General features: G+C 42.4%; 2 protein-coding genes across 7 annotated transcripts in view; one reads left to right on the top strand and one right to left on the bottom strand.

The window, feature by feature from the left end:
• Positions 1-786: 786 nt before the first annotated feature.
• Positions 787-3,192, top strand: PSMB4 (proteasome 20S subunit beta 4). Its single transcript, XM_007460271.1, has 7 exons — positions 787-962; positions 1,210-1,416; positions 1,673-1,819; positions 1,985-2,066; positions 2,472-2,588; positions 2,790-2,878; positions 3,072-3,192. Exons 1-7 carry the CDS (start codon positions 823-825, stop codon positions 3,082-3,084), a joined length of 795 nt encoding a protein of 264 aa, XP_007460333.1. The 5' UTR covers positions 787-822; the 3' UTR covers positions 3,085-3,192.
• A 1,316-nt stretch (positions 3,193-4,508) lies between these two features.
• Positions 4,509-21,617, bottom strand: part of POGZ (pogo transposable element derived with ZNF domain) — a 48,058-nt gene continuing 30,949 nt past the window's right edge. For 2 of the 6 annotated variants that reach the window (XM_007460276.1, XM_007460272.1), the window contains 12 exons: positions 20,380-20,486; positions 19,353-19,690; positions 18,804-18,958; positions 14,280-14,380; positions 13,596-13,742; positions 10,149-10,283; positions 9,861-10,033; positions 9,564-9,704; positions 9,009-9,065; positions 8,692-8,804; positions 8,415-8,439; positions 6,607-8,278 (listed from right to left, as the gene is read on the bottom strand). In XM_007460276.1, coding sequence (XP_007460338.1) covers positions 6,607-8,278; positions 8,415-8,439; positions 8,692-8,804; positions 9,009-9,065; positions 9,564-9,704; positions 9,861-10,033; positions 10,149-10,283; positions 13,596-13,742; positions 14,280-14,380; positions 18,804-18,958; positions 19,353-19,690; positions 20,380-20,486 — 3,164 coding nt within the window. Of the gene's footprint in view, positions 8,279-8,414; positions 8,440-8,691; positions 8,805-9,008; positions 9,066-9,563; positions 9,705-9,860; positions 10,034-10,148; positions 10,284-13,595; positions 13,743-14,279; positions 14,381-18,803; positions 18,959-19,352; positions 19,691-20,379; positions 20,487-21,617 lie in introns of all 6 variants that reach the window. The other 4 variants (XM_007460277.1, XM_007460274.1, XM_007460275.1 and 1 more) reach the window with 4 other exon arrangements.

The following is a 21,617-nucleotide window of genomic DNA, read 5'->3' on the forward strand; positions in this document are numbered from 1 at the left end:
TCCTGCTGAGCGAAAAATTTTAAATCTAGTTGTCAAGGGAGTTGTGGCAAAGTAGTGGTTTTAGGTTTAGTGTTTGATTCTAGACACTGCTTCCAGCCCTTGCTACAGAACCACGTTGAGAAGGGAACGCCTGTAATTTAGTTACACTCCCACAGTCAATGGAATTTTTCTGATGTTTAAGAGGTAGGCAAGAACCTTTGACAATTAGGAAACTTTCAGAGATTTGTCCAAGGTCCTACAGAGTGAGTGATCCATCGGAGATATCATACACCCCAAGGTACGCGCAACTGTATGATTCCTTTTTTAATTCTGAGTTTGAAGACTCAGATCTTCTGCTACTTGCTGTGTAATCGGGTAAATCACTACACAAGTCTCGGTTTCTTATCTATAAAATGGGTCGAATATGCCACATGATCCTGGGTTCACTGTTAGTTTCGTGTGGGTTTTTTGTTTTTGTTTTTCATAAGGATCCAAAAAGGAAAGGAGAATTTCTGCTTCCTCGCTCAGCGTCAGCGTCTTGAAGTGCCCCGCCCTCCCATCCACCCCCGACCCATACCCATCTCCCACACAACCCACCCCTTCCTTGAATTTGTGCGTCAGAATACTGTTCTACTCCTGACTCTACCGCGATGTGATACGACGTCTGGCAACTCCACATCTCTGGGTTTTGCTCGCCACCCGGGACACTGGTACGGTCGGCTCTGACCCTAACAACATGACAGCTGGAAGTAGTTTGCAGGAAGAAGAAAGGTGTGGCACTGAAGGATCACTTCCGCTTCCGTCGGCGCCAACGCTTTCGTTTCTCGTGCTACTGTGACTAAGATGGAAGCGCTTTTGGAGTCGCGGTGCGGACTTTGGGCCGGCGTTCCGGCCCCTGGGCAGTTTTACCGCATCCCGCCCACTCCCGGTTCCTCTGTGGATCCGGCGTCCGCGCTCTACGGGGGTCCGATTACGCGCACCCAGTAAGCTCTCGGCGCCTTAGCCTGCGCAGGGGGAGGGACCGTGGGGCCTGGTGCGGCCGGCAGGTTCTGGGAGCCGGGGAAGGCGAGGGGGGCACCCCGGGGCGCGCTAACGGCCGGGGAGCTCGGGGAGGAGGGTCCCGGAGAATGAAAGGAGCCGTGGAAAGTCAGAGGCGGAACCCACAACGCGGGAAGCGGGCTCAGCCTCTCCCACCGCGCCGCTCCTCTCCAGACCACCCTCTCTCTCCAGGAACCCCATGGTGACCGGGACCTCGGTCCTGGGCGTCAAGTTTGAGGGCGGAGTGGTGATTGCAGCAGATATGCTGGGCTCCTACGGCTCCTTGGCTCGTTTCCGCAACATCTCTCGCATTATGCGAGTCAACAACAACACCATGCTGGGTGCTTCCGGAGACTACGCTGATTTCCAATATTTGAAGCAAGTTCTCGGCCAAATGGTGTAAGTCATCTCGAGAATAGGAGTAGTTTCCAAGTGGGGAGGGGAATCCACTGTTTTTTATCCCCTCAAGAAGTTCTAGGGTGGAGAAACTTGAAGCTGCAGCAGAGGACAGGGAGACTTGGCGTGGAAGATGTGAGAATGTTTGCAAATAAGTAGTTTTAGTTTAAATGGGGAAGATTATGGTAACATCTTTTGGGGGTGGATGGAAGCCCCGACTTCTGTTCTCTCCCGTTTTTCACAACCAATTCTTTTTAAGGATCGATGAGGAGCTGTTGGGAGATGGACACAGCTATAGCCCTAAAGCTATTCATTCATGGCTGACCAGGGCTACGTACAGCCGGCGCTCCAAGATGAACCCCCTGTGGAACACCATGGTCATTGGAGGCTATGCTGATGGAGAGAGGTTGACTTGAATACAAATAACTCATTTACTTGACAACCCAATCTCTAGTGCCCGTGTAGTGTCTGTCTCTTTCCCCTGAGTGACTCCCACTTCTACCTCAGACCCCATGGCCCCTTCCTACAGCTAAGATACAGAAACCTAAGATGACCTATTGTGTCCTGTTAGCTTCCTGGGTTACGTGGACATGCTTGGTGTAGCCTATGAAGCCCCTTCGGTGGCCACTGGTTATGGTGCATACTTGGCTCAGGTAAGTAGCCAATTGAGGGATGAGGGATAAGAAGACAGAAGGCAGGGGGGGGTGAGTGGTTGTCTGCTTGTTCTACCCTTGAAATTCTGACAGGAACAGGCTAGGATCTGTACTGCTGGGTGGATGGTTTTCTTTTTGGCCCACAGGCCATAATGACAAGGTGGGGTATGTCCTGGAGGGAGTCAGTATACATGTGCTAAGAGAGGACACCCTAGAATTTCCCCTTCAAGTGGGTCTTAGCACAAGCAAGCAGAGTTCATTTTGCTGAGGCAGTAGGTGGAATGTCGCCTTTTCACTCATTTATGATTCTTTTCACACCGTGGATTTGCGACAAATCGCCTGGTATTCAGCTCGTGATATCTCCCATGTCCCCGCCCCCACCCCCACCCCCCCCAATATCCCTAGCCTCTGCTGCGAGAAGTTCTGGAGAAGAAGCCAGTGCTGAGCCAGACTGAGGCCCAAGAGCTAGTGGAACGCTGCATGCGAGTGCTGTACTATCGAGATGCCCGTTCTTATAACCGGGTGAGAAGTGTGAATAATAAGTGATGCGGATCTAATTGGCAGGCTTTGCAATTCCCGAGTCTCTAAACTTTGAAGCACAGAGTGCCCCATTTCTGTGTCTCCTGTTTTCACATTTGGGAAAGACCCTCCACTTGACCTTTGACCAGGGACTTCTTTCACATAAGGGTTGGCATTTTCATTGAGAGCTCTGCTTTCTTTCAGTTTCAAATCGCCACTGTAACTGAAAAAGGTGTTGAAATAGAGGGACCCCTGTCTGCAGAGACCAGCTGGGATATTGCCCACATGATCAGGTGATTGAAATTAAAATTACAGTAGAAGAGATAGTTGGGATATCCCTTGGTTGCAGTAAGCTTGGTTTTTCTGGAGGTCTCAACCAAAAAATTCTCTGGGTGGCAAGGGTTTGGGCCGAGGATAGAGCTGCTTTTACGAATTGATTCCTCACTCTATGGCTTCACCATTTTATTATGATCTCTTCCTTTTTAGTGGCTTTGAATGAAATACAGAGGCATTATCCAGAACTGAAGTTGTACCCTTCTACTAACTTTGAACTTGGCTGGTTCAAAGGTACTATTTTGTAAAATAAATCCTTTGAAACACTTGCTGAGTGGTTGTACTGTTTGACTAGGTCACACCAAGAGTGAAACTGCTAAGTACTGCTGTGTGCCATCTCCCTCCCTGGTCAGAGAACCCTTTGGTTCTTGGTTCTGGTAGCATATATATATATATATATATATAGAGAGAGAGAGAGAGAGAGAGTGGTCTGCATAATACCAAAGACCCATTACTGTCTTCATCTGGGTCTGCATGGAAGGCTGCTTTGTATAGAAGTCAGACTTAATCTTTGTGTGGTAACATAATTAGCTTTTGTGTTTAACATTTTTCTTCAATGTTTTCACCCTTGCATTAGTCTAAAATACAGACTTTCTGGTTAATGTTGGCTCTATATGTGATTTTAGTTAAAACATCATTTCAAAGATGGAAATGTAACATCTCGTAGAGCTGTATAAGGTTACTCCCAAACTGGAACAGCCTTGATTCCCACACCCGTCCAACCTCCTCACCCTTCATGGGGAATACTGAGTAATTTCGACATTTAAGCTAAGTCTTCTACTAATTTCTAGCACTGTCAGAAGACCTCTTACAAGTATTGTGTTCACCAAGTCCTAGGTGTAGTGGTGAGTCAAATCAGTTGGGGTTATTAGCCAGTTCCATCACCAGGATGGCGTTAAACCCGAATTTTAAAAAACACCCTGGGTGATTCTGATGCATATCCTCTCTAAACCTCTTTTTGAGAAACTAGTATAGGCAGTAAACCCCAAAACTATTACAGGCATATCTTGTTTTTTATGCTTTGCAGATACTGCAGTGTTGTTTTACAAACTGAAGTTCTGTGTCCACCCTACATTGAGAAAGTCTTGGTGCCATTTTTCCAGTAGCATTTGCTTACTTTGTGTCTATGTCACATTTGGTGATTCTTGCAATATTTCAAACTTTTTCATTATTTTACTTGATATGGTGATCAGTGATCTTTGAGGTTACTACTGCAAAAAAGATGACAACTTGCTGAAGGCTCAGGGTGGTCAGCATTTTTGGCAATAAAGTTTTTAAATTAAGGTATACCATTTTTTAGACATAGTGTTATTGCACATTTAATATACTATAGTATAAACTTACATGCACTGGAAAACCAAAAAGACTGTGACTCGCTTTGCTATGATAGTTGCTTCACTGCAGTGGTCTGGACCCCAACCCACAGTATCTCCAAGGTATGCCTGTATAGAAATTCAGTGAGGTGAGAGCTGAGAGAGAAATCAAAACCCCTCCACTTGTATTACCCATGATTACAACTAGTAAATTCAAGCCAAAGAAAACTGTCAGCTTTCAGTTTGAATCTTCCACACATTCAGTCTCAACACAAAGTAGTCAATAAATACTTGTTTATTGATTAAACTGAATTATAAAAAACAAAACAAAAAAAACTTCCTATACTACGAAGCCATGCGGGCAGAATCCACAAAGGTAACTTCCTGGCCAAAACCCAGCTGATCCACTGTTGGTATTATGGCCTTAAAAAAATTACCCATTGAGAAAGTCATACAGTGTGCGGAGGCCAGGAACCCAGCTCTGCTAAATCGGGGGCTGCTGCGGAGACTACCAAAGAGAAGGATTAAGTCACTGCAGATAGCGTTGACCATAGTTCTTGAACTTTCTGAAAGGCAAAGTTTTGACTCAAAAGTCCATATTCTGTCAAAATGGCATCAGGCAAAAAGCTGGGGAAGAGAAGCCCAGGTGGATCCTCAGTTCAGTTTTCAGATGCCATGGGTTCACAAAGCTGGCCAAGCTGTTTATGGAGGGGAATACTCCAGTTCACTATATTATAGTGTGCTGGGAGTTAAAAAACACACACAAAAAAAACAAGTGAGGAGAAACAGGTGGTAACAAATGTCACACCTGTACCACCAGGCCCATCACATCTTGAGCATCTCCCAGTCTGAAAGCCTGCTCAAATAGGGTCACCTAGAAAAAAACCACATTGTTTATAAATCCATTTCCCCTCATTTTTTAAAATGTTCCACTTATGTACATTTTAAAGATGAACCATTTACAAGCCTGTGCAGGTTGCCTCCTTGGCTCACAGGAGGGAAACGTTGCAGAAAGCCTCAGGATGGACAGAAGTATAGTTGTGGGAAAGGTGGACCTGGATTTTTGCTCCTTTTCTCTGTGTGTTACAGTACGTTTCAGTTTATAGCCATTGAGTACATACAATTAAAAAAAAAATTCCCTCATGCAAATTGTAGAAAAAATTTTCTTTCATTGAAGCTGGCAGTGAAAAATAAAGATTCATGTCTTTTTCTTTGTGCACACCCCTATGTGTTTCTTCTTCATGTCAGATTCTTCTCTAAGCATTAAGAGAAATAGGGGAAAGCCACAGGGTAAGCAGAATTTCAACAAGTGGTCTTTTTAAAGTTCAATACAACTTCTTGCACAATTAGCTGCTGGCTGGTGGACATGTGATCCCTTGAACAGGTATGCTGTCCACTTAACAGGAGGAAGTTCAACAAAGCAGGGACTGCCCCCATGGATTGCAGGATGAAGACCCATACACTGGGAATGGCTTCCACCCTAAGGTTCTGTGTGATCACCTCAGTACCTCTTGCTTGCTAATGACCCATGTATGATCCTTTGTCCAGAGTGACGGTGTGAGAATGGGGAAGGGGGCCAAGGATCACAGGTGCAAAGAATATTGGTTTTGTTGTGTTTTTGTTGGAGGGAGGGTGGTGAGGGAAAAAATCTCATCATTCTGGACGATTAAAGGTGGTTTCATGCATTTTTAAAGCCACAATTTTATATTTAGAGTTGCTGTAGAAACCAACATCTCTGGAGAGGGAAGGAAAGGAAGGAGAAGGAAGAGAGAGTTCAGTGGGATTTTTTTTCCATTTTCATTTTTATATAAAAGTGTTAAGACCACAATGAAAAAACTTTTTTATCCATATATATATATATATAATAAACCAGTTTGTGAGCTACAATTTTTGTCTTTCCCATCTTCAGAAATGTTCTCACATTGACAATGGTTGGATAGTATCATGCCCAAAGACACTGGCCACACAGTAAAACAAACAAAACCCAGATGTACTATAATACAGTTGAGGTAAAAGGGGAAACAAAAGATTTAACATTCGCCCACGAAAGATTTTTTTTTTTCCTTTTTCTTGATTTTGTCAGAAAAATACCAAGCACAGTGATTTAAATTTAAAAAAAAGTCACAAAAACCTGTTTTTAGCAGAAGTGAATGACCAACGGGGCCAGGACCAGCTCATCGGCTCAGACGTGATCACTATCGGTTTTCCTAATAATCCACAAATCCACAAGGATGTATAAGTCAACATCAGGGGGGAGTGGTGGCATAAAATTAAAAAATATAACCCAAATACCCCCACCTGGTATACCCCCCTTTACCTCTACCCTCCCTAACACTTTCCCACCCCCACTCCACACCCCCTCATGACCCCAACACTTAAATCTCCATCAGATCTAGGTCAGCTTCTTCAAAGCCATAGAAGGACTCGGTCTCACTTTCACCCTCAAAGAGCTGGTGAAGGCTTTCAGGCTCAACTGTCTCTTCAGGAGATGACCTGGGTCGGGGAGTGGAAGCTGAGGCCTCCTCAGACTGTTCCCCACTCAGCTTCAGTTGCTCCTCTAGGGAGGCAATTAGCTCCTCCTGCATATCAGCATTTCTTGTAGGTGAGTTAATGTTGCCATCAGGGCCAGGCAGAACGCTGGCCACAAGGAAGGACCGCTGAACTAGCTCTGGACAGTCCCCAATGACACCAAGCACCTCAGCCAGCCAGACCAGAACCAGCTGAAGCAGGACGTCAGAATCACATGCACTATCTGCCATTTCCCGAGCCTGCTCCTTCCACTTTTTGTGCAGGAAGTTCTTGACAGTTCGTTTGATGCATACATCTAATGGCTGGATTTTGGAGCTACAGCCTGCTGGGACAACTGCAGGCAAGGTGCTAGAGGCACTAAGCATGGCCAGCACCTCTTCTGACAGGTGAGTGCGATGACAGTCCATCACAAGCATGCCTTTGCTGCGCTGGCAAGCTGTGTGCTTCTGCCACACTCGGGTTGACCACAGTTCCATGATCTCATCGTCACTGTAGCCACTCTCCTTCGCCTCTAGCAAGATAGAGTCTGGCACGTTAGCAGGCTGATCCATCTGTCCTCGGTAGAAAACCAGGGTAGGGAGGACAGTGCCATCTGCCAGAATGGCCAGCACCACATCACACCAAGGCTCCCCTGTGCCCACTGTCTGCAGGGCATTTTCCTTTCGGTCGTCACTGCTCAGTACCTCCGTATCCAGGAACAAGGAGATCTCATCAATAGCCACAATCATAGACAAGGGTAAGTCCTGGTTGTGAATCTGCCGTTGTACAAATTCAATGAAGAGTCCTGCATTCTCTGCCACATCCTTAGGTAGAGTGTGGGCCACAGCTCGCCGAGCGTGGGGAGTCAGGTGGTGCCGTAGCATGAAACGCACAGCCCACTCATAAGAGATCTTAAACCCCCCCTCCAAAGAACGTCCTATCTTGGTGGCCTTCTGGAACAAGGTCTCCTCATTTACAGGTAGCTGTTGCTCTCGTTGGGTCAGCACCCACTCAGCCAGTTTCTCTTCTGCCTCTAAGCTCAGATATTTGCCCTCCAGATTCTCCCCCTGTGAGGCCTGGAAGCGCCGAAGCCAACGCCGGATGCGTCGTTGGGGGTTTCGGAAGTGTTCAGCTGCCTGTTCCGTATTGCAGCACAGGGCAAACAGTACCACTCGAAGCTTCTTCACAGAAAGCTGCTCCTTCTTGCCAATCACACTGCTACTACCACCCCCTGATGCTGGCTCAGGCTCCTGGGTGACTGGGCTCCCTTCATCCTGGTCATCGACATTCAGACATTCTGCCCCCTCCGTAGCCAAGGGTGGAAGGGCTAAAGGCTGGGGATGAGTGGGGGTTGGTGGTGGGGTTGCAGTTGAGGCTGGTGACGGGAGTGCCTGGGCCATGGAAGCTGGTAGCTCTTCAGGCTCAGCTGCCGTGGCCCCCGCAGATTTCACAGTGGCAGCTTTAATAGAGGGGAAGGAAGGAGGAGGGTACAAATTCTTCAAGTTCCGGTCGTGCACTCGGTCTCGAGTCTGGCCATGCCTAAAAGGGTTAGCAACGAGAGGAGGAAAAAGCTCAGTTAAACTAGAAAAATGAAATAATAATAGTAGTACTAGTAATAATAAAGACCAAACATACTATAAAATAGAAATTAAGCCATCAAGTGAGTTTCTGTTACCTTGAGTGAGATATCCAAGTGAGTCCTATGGGAAATAAGACAATAAAAAAATGTTAGCTCAGTGAAGAAACAAACCCTCCAAAGAGTTCTTTAGATTTCAACCAAAAAAGCAAACCTACTGCCTTCCCAGTCTTATATAAATTTCAGGTTAGAATGCTTCCAATTTGGTGAAGTGTATCTAAACAGTGAATGGGTCATGCCAGGTAGAGATGCACCAGACTCATGGTATGACCTGTATCCTTAGCTTTTTTCCCTAATCCCCATCTCTCCTACTTACCCCGTGGCAGGATGCTACTGGATCTGTGAGAGGGGTTGAATACCAAATGCTTAGCCATGGCATCTCCAACAGAAGTAACAAAGGTACATGAAGTGCAGGCCAGCTTGATTCCACTAAGAAAGAGAGTCAAGAGTATGTAAGACAAATGTAGCAGTGACACTAGAGAGAGTTAAGCTTTGAGGCTTAATAAAGAAAAAGAGTGTCCCTCCTTTCTCCTCTCTGTCAAATTAATTCATATATCCACCCCCCAAAATAATAAAAGGGATTTAATGTAAAAACTTGAAAAATTAACAGACCATCAATAAGTTTTTTGTTACCTCACAGAATTTTTAAACAAAGCCAAATACTTGGGGCTCTTCCGTGGAACATGATTGCTGAGGAAGACAAACAAAAAGTGGTATGAGTTACGTGGTTCTGCTTGCTAAACTAGAGATCACCAGCGATTGACAATGCCCCAACAAAAGAAATGCCTCTTCACTCAATCCTAACCTCAACCCAAGCCTGTTTTCCTAACACATTAATATTTCCTATTAATATGCAAACAAATCATGGGGGTGGGGGGAAATCTATTAAAAGGCACATTCTGGTTGGGGATGGCGTGCTGGTGACCAGGGTCAGATGCTACATTTCTAAGAAGCTCCAAATGAGTGCTGCTGGTTCTTGGACCACATTTTGGGTAGCAAGGTCCTAGAAAATCAGAGCACAGACCATCAAAGCCAAATGAAGCCGGGTCTGGCCTCTTACCTGCAAGGACAGGTGGGCAAACAGCTCTAAAAGTTGAAGAAGGAAACCCCAGAAGCAGGGGAGGGAATGCACTGAGTTTTAGAGAACCTGAAATCCCAGATAGGAACATTGGTTTAATCCTGACTTACTTGATCATGTGGTTGGCATAAGCTCGAGAACAGCAGGTACTATAGCGACACAGAGAGCAGTGAACATAAGTAGGGAAATGATTAGGGAAATCTGGGATCTCAAAGCTGCACTCCAGACATGTCTGCCGGCCCATGACACTCCTGTCAAGAAACAAGGAAAATTCTTATTACTGCCTCAGGGGTTCCTAAATTGTAGGCGATTTAGACAACAGACTGCCTAAAAGGCTACCAGATTACACTAGCTAACAGGAATAACTGTGCCCACCCAGCCCCCAGCCTCCAGAAGAAGGCACTGACATTTTCCTAACAGCTCTCTTCTGGACGTTGCGCTGGACAGGGGGATAAAGGAAGACGGGCAGAGGGTCCGCTGAGGAGGCCAGTGGTGCTGCCTCCTGCAAGGTGCTGGGAGGGACATCACTGGAGGGTACAGGAACAGTGCGTGGCTGCCCTCGGGAAGCCCGGATTGTCACCTGTGAGTCAAGGGAAGGGATAATTAGACACTACCCACGTTAAACCTCAGAACACGGAAAATCTCTATTCCTCCCCTTCTTGGATCTGTAAAGGGAATGTCAACAAACCCTTTACCTTGGTGCCTGGTTTCAAACCTTCCAGCTGCTTGGGTTTACGGAAGGTTTTATGGTGCTGAAGCTTGTGTTCAATTTTGTCCTTGGCAAAGAGAAACTGCAGCCGGCATTTGTTGCAATGATAAACATTCCTCTTCTGAAGGGGGGAATAAAAAGAGACAGAATCCTTTAAAGGTTCCCAATGAATTTTCTTCCCTGAGGAGAAGGTACATCATTGCCAATCGTATTCTTCCCACCCTTCTGTTGGTAATTTAACAGAGGAAAAAAAGAGAAATACACAACATAACACCAAACCTAGTATTTTTTTATCTTTTTATATAACTTTATTTATTTTGAAGTAAAGTTACAAACCTATTATTGGGTGGTGAGAATCATTACCTCCCATGCTCCCAGAAAAAGGCAGACTCAAAGTCAGAATAACTAGGTCCTCAAACCATCTCCCACTGACTTGCTTTAACAATTTGGCTGAGTGGCTTACGCTTCACTTGCCCCTACTGCTTTATCTTTACAGTGTGGATGGACAGTGCTACTACTTCTGGATATTCTTATTTTTTTTTAAATACAATAAATATGTACGTGGTAAAAAAAAAAATCATACTTTTATTCTGTACTCCTTCATGTGGTAAGCTTGCCTTCAACTCCAACCCTCAGTCCCTCTCCACAGAAACAACTTGTTACCAAGTTTCTTGGGTATTCTTTCACAGATAGTCTATGCATATAACCATATAGCAAACACATACATCTCCAATCACCACTTGTTTTCCTTTCTCTTTCTTTAACAAAAATGATAGTCCTTTCTACACAGTGCTGTTTTTTTCCTCTTAACACATCAATGCATACAGATATGCCTCCCTCCAAGGCCATTTTGAGGATTCAATCTGCCCAGTATTGAAATACAACACGTCTATGATTTTCTTCCCTAGGATAGCAAGGCTCTCTCTGTAACCTCAGCTGAGTTACAGGTGATAATTTCCATGCTACTATATGGAAATGCATTAGTGGTGGATTATCAGCAGTCACTAGTGTGAGCCTAAGAAGTGCCTGCTTACAAGTAAGAGTGAGGGCACGTGTGCACACACGTGGATGTTATGCACAGGCACACCCATCTTGTTCTCTCTTCTGTTCCCTAGGTACCTTCACTCTTCTCCTCCAGGGGCTCCTTTCCTGCAGTATTTTAAAACAAAGGCATACCTATTCCATCTTAAAAACAAAACACAAAAGCAACAACAAATTCTCCCTTGCTGCCTCTTTTCCTGGATCTACCACCCTTGGTCCTCCCCTTCATAAACAAATTTACTCATTTTTATTTTTTATTTTATTTATTTATTTTTTTGGCTGTGTTGGGTCTTCATTGCTGTGCATGGGCTTTCTCTAATTGTGGCGAGCAGGGGCTACTCTTCGGTGTGGTGCGCAGGCTTCTTATTGTGGTGGCTTCTCTTATTGTGGAGCACGGGCTCTAGGCATGCGGGCAGCTTCAGTAGTTGCAGCACTCGAGCTCAGTAGTCGTGGCTCATGGGCTTAGTTGCTCCGCAGCATGTGGGATCTTCCCGGACCACGGCTCAAACCCGTGTCCCCTGCATTGGCAGGTGGATTCTCAACCACTGTGCCACTGGGGAAGCCCTAATAAATTTATTTTTTAATTAATTTATTTTTTTCATAAACAAATTTCTTTAAGTAAGTTGTCTCCGTTTCCTTACCTCTCATCATCTGTCCCACTGAAATTTGACTTCCACCTTGCTAACCAACGAAACGGCTAAATTAAATGCTGGCCTCTAAAGTTTCTACCTTGCTGGTACCTTCCTGCAACACCTGACCACGCTCTTTTCTTCAAAATACTTTTGTCCCCTCAGCTTCCCTGACACCAAGACTCTTCCTGTTTTCCTTCCAGGACTATGGTCCTGACTTTGTGGATAGAGACTTCAATGGTCCTAAGCCTTCACCTTATTCTCAGTTTGGGGGGTGGGGGATGGGGGTGCAGAATAGCACTTACAAGTTTAAAATCCACTGGATTTATATAATGATGATTCCTAAGTACCTTTCACAATCCAGGCTTTTCTCCCAGGCCTCAGACCTGTATATCCAACTACCTATTTAATAGTCAGTTATACTTGATGTCCATAGATACTGCTAAGTCAAGAATATCCAAACTTGGGACTTCCCTGGTGGTCCAGTGGTTAAGACTCCATGCTTCCATTGCAGGGGGTGCGGGTCTGATCCCTGGTCAGGAACGAATAAGATCCCGTGTGCCACACGGCATGGCCAAAAATTTAAAAAATAATAGTAATAAAAAAGAATATCCAAACTTATAAACCTCCCCTCAAAAATTATTTTCTCCAGTGTTCCTATCTCAATAAACAGTCCCACCATTCATCCAATTACCGAAGACAGAATCCTGGGCACTATTCTTAACTACTCTCTCACTACCTTCACCTAAATCCATTTTTACATCATAGATATCACTTACCTTCTCAATATCTCTCAACTCTATCCTCTTTGTCCTCATTTCAAAAGCCAGTAGCCACTATCATCTCTCATCTCAACTACTGAAAAAGCCTCTGGCTTGTCTCCCTAACTCTAGTCTCAACCTCCTTCAATTCATTCTCCTTAGAGCAGCCAGTGCAATCATAACTAAAAGCAAATTTGAACACATCACTCCAGGACTAAAAATCTCTTTAATGGCTTCCCAACAACTTATTATTTTTTTTTTTAAAAAATGAGGAGGGCGGTGCTATTACGGCCCTCCCCATTTTTTTTTTTTTTTGCGGTACGCGATCTTCTCACTGCTGTGGCTTCTCCCGTTGCGGAGCACAGGCTCCGGACGCGCAGGCTCAGCGGCCATGGCTCACGGGCCCAGGTGCTCCGCGGCATGTGGGATCTTCCCAAACCGGGGCACGAACCCGTGTCCCCTGCATCGGCAGGCGGACTCTCAACCACTGCGCCACCAGGGAAGCCCCCAACAACTTATTATAATAAGAGTTGAAATTCCTTTTATATGGCTTACAAGATTCTCCATGATCTGTTCCCTAACTTCCAACCTCCCCCTGTACCCTACACACGCCAACCACACTGAACAATTTCTTGAATTTCCCTGTCTTTGAGAGCATTCTGTCCTTCTATCCCACTTCATCTGGCTCATCCTTACTCATCCTTCAGGTCTTGAACACCCCTTTTCCTAGAAGCCTTACTTGGCTCCCAGAATAGGTACATTCTTTTTTACATCCTGTATTTCCCCTAACACAACATTCTTCTTGATTCATTGTACTGTTTAATTGTCCTGTTTAACCGCTAAATCTCTAGCATCTAGCCCAGTGCCTATCACTGGAATTCAATAAATTTTTCAAACACATGTATATTATCTTCTCTACCAAAATTATTTGCTTAGCTCAGTCCTGGCCCCTGTATCCATAATTAAAAAATAAGAACACGGAAATTGCTTGGTGCCTGGTACCTGGTGCCTCATGTAATGCTGTTGGAATGCATTGCCATTTTTGAAGACCTTCAAGCAGTAAGGGCAGAGCAGGTGCCGAGTATCCTCATGGATCATCCGAAAATGGACATCTACCTCAGAGTAGAGTGAGGAGCGATACTGACACACCTGAGTCACATAAGAAAGAAAATAAGCTAAGAGTGAAGTGGACAACTGAGGCCTTAAAAAAGAGGTAGCAACAAAAATGTTAAGATACGAAAAAAAAATTTTCCTAAATGTATAGAAATCAGATTATTTTTCTGACGTTTATTGCAGGGCTATGTTGGTGATAAATTCAGCCGTGAAATAAGATAAAAACGGGAAAGACAGGAAAGTCTGAGAACAGCCCATATTCTGACAAAGAGGAGTACAGTTTTTTTTCTATCTCCAAAGGGCACATTCAGGAGACAGACACTCCCTTAGTACAGGTATGTATATGTTCCCAGACTGGGTTCCTCGGCTGCGTACATGCAGATATTCCTTTATGTCTTTCTCCTGCATGGGAAACCCTGAAAATAGAACCCGTGTTCACTATTTCTTCTGTATTTCCTCAGTGTTCCTAAAACTGAGTGTGTGCAGTAGGTACTGGGCAATGTTCATGAGTGGATTCTTTGTGTTTAGCCTGAGAGCAAAATGGCTAAAGCTCCCTGGAGAAAAAGGCAATACCTGGCAAACATAAGGCATCTCTCCAGGCTTATGAGTATCCTTCATATGCTGGAGAAACAGTGGCTCACTCTCAAACGCCCACTCACAGATCTTGCACTTGGCTGTAAGAAGAAAAATAATCAATAAATCCACCTGAAAATAAGACCAAAGTCCTGCTGACTCATAATCTTTTTCTCTGACTCCTATATCTTCATTTTCAATAGTCAGTAAATTATGAAGTCTCCTCTAGTCTTTCTTTAAAATGGTTCTGTCTCAACATTTGTGCTGCTGATTAAAATTATCCTTCTGTCTCTAGCTCAGACTTCTTTACCAAAGTTCCATTCTAGATTTTGAACTCTTTACGAAACGTAATATTCTACCGTCTACTCTAACTTAATTCAGCATCCTCCTGCTTCCCATCATTTCCCTTCTCACATCCCACCTCCTCCTGAAATCAAAACTTAGGCATTATCTGACTCCAAACCCGTGTTCTGTCACCATTATTTCAAAACGCATCAAGGAATTGTCACTTCAGCATTCTCACAGGCAGAAACTTGGTAGAAGCCCATATGATTTCCTACTGCTAATCAGCTGGCTTCTAATACCTCCTATCTCTCCAATACAGGATCTATTCTTTATATACCATTGCCAAATGAATTCTTTTAAAATACTACATTACTTCATCCCTCTGCTCAAGGATAGACAATGATTATCTCCTATGAATAATTCAACATTTATTCAACGTTTACTAAATGAGGACAAATAAGGATTTGTCCTCAAAAGACTGACAATATGAACAGAATTTCTTGACTTCTTATGAGTAACCGTGTTATTTCAGTATTAACTAATTTGAGATAATTAAACTTTAAAATTAGCCATTTTATCAAGCTTTTATAAGGCTGCAGTTCTAAATTTTTGGCAAAAGTTTTAATTGTTACATATTTTGAATTATACAGGCAAAATAAAGATAGTTATCTGCATTTTTATTACCATTATTGAAATTATTTTCAAGTTTTTGCAAACATGAAAATTGTAAATTTGAAGCTCTAAGTGCTTATTTATTGGACAATGTCCAACCCCTGCCCCGTACCCCCAAATGAGTGAAGCTGAAATAAAAAAAACCAGGGGTCTGAATCTGGGGTCCAGGGAAGAGGTCTCAGGGAACCCAGGTAGCCCCTGAAATTATCTGCAAAAGAGTAAAATGTTTATTTTTCTGGGAAGTTTTGTGTTTATTCTCAAAGGTGTCTGCAACCCATTTAGGACCACTTCCTAGAGGTACATTAGGTACAACAAGATAAAGAAATAAAAAATTCTGCCTAGAATGAGAAAAAGCTGATATACGAGCTGAACCTTGAAAGAGTGGTTTGCCAGACAGAGAGAAGAACAGAGAGATGAGAGAAGAACATGAGCAAAGGCATGGTATTGCATGGCATGTTTGGGAAACAGTAACTAGTGGCATGACAATATTTTCTCCTGTTTTCTCCCCCCTTACCTCTCAATTCAATTTGTTAATCTTTTTTTCTTTTCTAGAACACTTTTAAGCATTGGTGTTTCCCAACCTTCTGTCCAGGCTTTTCTTATTCTCTATGTTTTCCCTGGGCGATCTCTTTTACCCTCAAAGGCTTTTCCTACAACCTATACCTCCGCTCTATTCTTACAGGTGTCACACATCAATTATAACAACATTTATTAAGCATTTTTAACGCATAAACACCATGCTAAGATTTATATGTATTATCTCATACAAAGAAAATCAGTGAGAAAGGAACCAAAGGCGTCAGTGGATTTAAGAGATCTCTAGTAACCTTTCACACCTATTGGAGTTGATGTCAAAAAAGATTTAAGAGGAAGAATTAACTGATTTTCCAGAGTGGCTATCCTAACACTGTCCCTCCCAGCACTATCACTCTCATCTCCCTAACACCTACCATAGTCTCCTGCCTTGAGAAAACAGGCCTGAACTACTACAGCTTCTGCTTCCTGTTCTCCAAATTCGGAAGGACAGAATCCTTATGCCTTTCTAAGGCTCATCCGATCTCATCATTCCACGTATCCCATGACTTTATCAAGCAAGTGGTTCTCCCTTTCTTCAGTCTTTTTCCATAGGACCCTCCTGACACCTGAACATGATTAATCACCCTGAAGCATCCTTCCCTCAACCCTACCTCTTCCTTAGTCTATTGTCTTTAAACAACTGTGAAGAAAAACATAATGCTATTAAAAATTATACTGTTACCATAATTAAATATAATAATCCATTGATGTTTTGGAGACAATTCAGGAAACTTGAAAATGAAGATACATAATATTGAACATTTATGATGAATTCTGTTATGTCTTGACAAACATACTATGGCTATGTATTTTAAAATGTCCTTACTTTTCAGAGATACATAATGAAGTACTTAGGAGTGAAATATCATTATGTCTATAATTTAGTTTAAAAACACTTCATAAAATAGAAGGAAAAGAAAATTTCAAAAATAAAAAGAAAACAATTGGTCTCAAATATTATAACACACAAAAAAATAAGCTACTTTCAACGAAGGATCTGCCATGGATGCAAAAAAAGGGAGTTATTAAAAAAAAAAAAGGGGGAATTACAAATGAATCCAAGAATAAGACTGATATATACTAAAGTACAGAAATGGTATTTACCTGTTTGGATCAACAATTTCTCAGGTTTTTCATCAGTGTAAATTTTAAGTCATAAGATACTCAAAAATTAATAGTCAAGGATAAAAGAGTGGTAAGCCAAGAGAAAAAGATTGATGAGGTGCTGCACTGTTTCCCATTAGGAAAAATTTATCTTTTTATGTACAGTACATATATAAGTGGAATAACAAAAACACACCCCACCAGATTCTGTATAAAAGTAGATGTTTTCACTGGGGATTCAGATGAGTTATTTGGGCTTCCCATGACTGACAGTGAAGAATTTTGGGTCCTAACCTAGACCAAGTTGGCTACTCTGCCACTACACTGTAGTGTTATGATGTTTGATTCCAGTATCTACTCTACTCACAAATGATTAGCCCAAAGTTCCACGGTCTAATATGGTAACCACCAGTAACATGTGGCTAGTGAAGACATGAAATGTGGTGAGCCCAAACTGAGATTTGCTGTGGTGTAATAATACACACCAGATTTAAAAAGAAAAGAAAAGAATGGTAAATATTTCATTAATTTAAAAATTCTGATTACATGCCGAGATGATTTTATTTTGGCTATTTTGAGTTAAATAAAATACACTACTAAAATTAATTTCGCCTTTAAAAAATTTTTATTTCAAATGACTACTAAAAATTTAAAATTACATATGTAACTGATTATATTTCTGTGGACCAGCACTAGTCTGAGCCACTCATGGCAATCCCATTTCCCTTGACAATATGGCCAAGGCTAAGGAGATATAAAGGGAAAACAATTCTGTCTTGTAAGAAACAGACTTAGAAAAGACACAGGAAGATATGGTCTCTTCTTCATCTGCACAATTTTACATCCGACTGTATTCCTGAGACTAACGCAACCATCCTGCTATGAGCCAGAGACAAGAGAACTGTTGAAAAGTAGAAGACTCACATTCTGGGCTTGAAGCTTACTCCACCTTGAGTCTTTTCAGTTAAATCATATAATAATAGATGTCCATAACATTTAATCCATCTTTAGTCAAGATTTTTAATTTGCAGCAAAAATTTCTGTCTTTATGTGTTTCCTCATGCTGTTTCCCATCACCTAAAATCTTTTCTTACTACTTTCCATCCATCTAAATCCTTCTTGTATTTAAAGACCCTAAAAGTTTACACATTACTTTCTGTGAAATCCACAAGGATCTTTTCCCTTCTCTGAACTATTTCACCTATCACTGGTATCATACAATGCATATGTTTACAGCAAATATATTGTCTTGTTCTCACATTTTCCTATAGTTAAATAATTTTTGTCTCTTCAACAAAACTAGAAATCCCTTAAAGGACAAAAGAAACATTCTAGAAGACTGGACTCAAATCCTCACAATTTCACCTTATTAGAAGTGTATGCTCTTAAGCAAATGACTAAATGTTTCTGGGCTTGTATTCAGCCTGTGTTTCGCATCTGTAAGATGTACAGTGTAGCTAACACTCCAACTCATCTTATATCTCATGAAAGCACTGTCTTAATGGTAAAGTATTCTATAACATTATCTTTTATCCTTCATAAAACCTATGAGGGTACTAACTAAAATGGAGACCCAAATACAGATGTCTGCTTCTTCTATAAAAGGATCTAGGTAATAAACTCTTTACATATACCTCTCTACAGTGTTCCTGAAAGAAAGCCCCTTAATTTAGAATCAAGCACTGAACTTGACTCATGCTTGAACAGAATAGAAGTCAGGCTTGTAAGATAATAGGGTAAGTGAAGTAAGAAACTGACTACGAATATGTAAAGAACTTCCTCGACACTGTTACCCACATATAAATAAACATAATGGGCTCCCCCCAGTGCCATTCACTGAATGAAAAATGAAGTATACCCCTAGAGTTTAAGAATTTCCAAACTTACTAGTTGATTCATAGGGACTATGAACATTTTCCAAGTGGCACTGGAGCTGGAAGGGAGTGGAAAACTGACGATAACAGTGCTGGCAGATAGTATGACCATCCACCTCACCGTTCTGCTGATCAAGTTCTACGTGATGTTTCATATGGTTCATAAATCTGTAGCACGGCACAAAGGAAAAGTACAGACAACATAAAAAATCAGAGCCTTGGAGAAATGTACCAGCGAAATCACAGAACAGACATTACATGTTTCCCCCTCCACCCTCCCACCCAACTTCCTCTTTTTGGGACATCTTCTGAGCCCCGAAATTAAGAGAGATCTCGAAACTTTTCTGGGGAAGGAGATGCACTGGTCTCACTCTACCCAAAGTTATCTTTTATTTATTACCACAATATCTCCTTCTATAGTACTAGTTATTGATTTAATGATAATCCTCAGCAAGAAAGGATAATAATTAGGGCCATTCTCCAAACAGAAAGACTTAAACATGTTAAGAAGCTTTCAGACTTCACTTGTCCAAGGTAAGCTCCAAGGCTCTTCAACACTCACCGAATGTTGTTTTTTAGCCTTTTGGTACAATGTGGGCATCGGAAAGATGTGGCGACCTTAGGGAAGTTTGTGAGTTGGGCTACTTTGCCACCATCCCGTCCATAGTAGAAGTCATCTACTAGCATAATGAGCTTGGTCTGGACAGCATCACCCACATTCTCATTTGGCTCTGGTACTTTGGTAGGTGGTGACAGAGCAGGAATAGGTGTAGAAGAGGGAGTGGAAGCAACAGGAGTTGTTTTCTCAGGGGATGGGGGCTTTGCTGCTGATGGGACACTGGGTTCTGAATCCAGAGACTTTCCTTTCTTCTGGTATTCAACCATTTCTGGGCAACAGTACTATAAAGAAAGAAGACATCTGATCATCCTGGTTCTCCTGGGGGCTGAGATGTGCTAACTCCTCAACTTCACTAACATTCCTCTGTAAGTGTTTGGTTCTAGGTATTCTCATCCAGCTTTCCACCCTGCAGTTTTCTAATATGCTTCCAGGTTTCACTTTTTCGTGTGTGTGTGTGTGTGTCTGTGTGTGTGTGTATGTATTTACAGCCATATGCCACTCCAAACACCATACTTTGTACTTCTTCCTGTCTTAGATCCTTTAACCACTCACTAGCATAACCTGGCTCTGAGCTCCCCTGGTAGGAAGAAGTCTCAACCTTTGCATCTGGACTAATACCAAAAAATGAAAAGACTAGAATTAGAAATTGGTTAATAGCTCCTGATTCATCCAATGACACAGTAAATAGAAAATGGACTGAGGTCAACTTGGCCTGTCCTCCTGTGCAGTTCAAAATCTACGAACTAAGGAATTAAGGTCACATATGTTCTGACCTATTTGAGGGTCTTTAAATATATCCTATCACATTTCTGAGTTCATTCTAAAACAGGCCAAAAGAAGAGTAACCCTTTAAAAAGCTTCCAAGCCATTTCAGAGCCCTTGCTTCACAAGCTCCCAACACTACACTATAGGAGGTATACAGTGAGTGGTAGCCATTTAAGCTGAATCTCCATCACAGGTGATCACTTACACACATGTGACCTCTCAAAGCTTCAGTAACACGGAATTGAGCATTACACCGTGGACATATCTTCCGTCCACCATCCTGGAGGTCAAACACTGGGATGGAAGAGGTCACTGGAAGTGAGAACATCAATAAGATTAATAAGATGATACTGGAAAAAGACTACTGGCCTTTTGGAAAAAGGTTAAACACTTCCTGAAGGGTATACTAAGGTTGGTAAGCAAGCATGAGAAACTACTATGAGGTACATTCCTTCTACCATTCTTCTAACTGTAGGCCAGGGGGTCAGCAAATCACAGCTAGTAGACCAAATCCAGCCAGCTGCCAGTTTCTGTTTGGCTCATGAACTAAGAACAGCTTTTACATTTTTTGTTGTGGTGGTGGTGGTTATCTAAGATTTTTCTTTAATTGTGGTAACAGATACTTAACATAAAGTTTCCTCTTAACCATTTTTAAGTATTCAGTTAAGAACATTCACATTTTTGTGCAAGCAATCTCCAAAACTCTTTTCATCTTGCAAAACTTGAAACTCTACACCCATTAAATAATTCCCCATTGCCCCCTCCTCCTAGACCCTAGCAATCGCCATTCTCTCGTCTCTGTGAGTCTGACTACTCTAGGTACCTCATATAAGTGGATTCATAGACTATTTGTCCTCTTGTATCTGGTTTATTTCACTTAGCATAATGTCCTCAAGGTTAATCAGTGTTGTAGCATGTGTCAGAATTTCTTTCCTTTTTAATGCTGAACAATATACCATTGTGTGTATATACCATATTTTGTTTATCCATTCATCAGCTGATGGACATCTGGGATGCTTCTACCTTTAGGCTATTGTGAAATGTTGCTGGGGGTATGAGTATCTGTTTGGGTCCCTGTTTTCAATTCTTCTGGGTATATACTCCAAAGTGGAATGCTGGAACATATGGTAATTTCATGTCTCATTTTTGAGGGACCATCACCCCATTTTACACTCCCACCCGCAACGTACGAGGGTTCCAACTTCTCTGCATCCTCACCAACACTTATTATTTTCTGTTTTTTGGATAAGAGCTATCCTAATGGGTGTGAAGTGGTATCTTATTGTAATTTTGATGTGCATTTCCGTAATGATTAGTGAGTGGGGTTTAGCATCTTTTTGGGTGTTTAATGGCCATCTGTGTAACTTGAGAAATCTCTATTCAGCTCCTTGGCCCATTTTTTAATTGGATTGTTTGTTCTTTTGTTGTTGGTTGAACTGTAGA

Source organism: Lipotes vexillifer, unplaced genomic scaffold, assembly GCF_000442215.2.
Source record: "Lipotes vexillifer unplaced genomic scaffold, Lipotes_vexillifer_v1.1 scaffold209, whole genome shotgun sequence".
Taxonomy (NCBI): domain Eukaryota; kingdom Metazoa; phylum Chordata; class Mammalia; order Artiodactyla; family Lipotidae; genus Lipotes; species Lipotes vexillifer.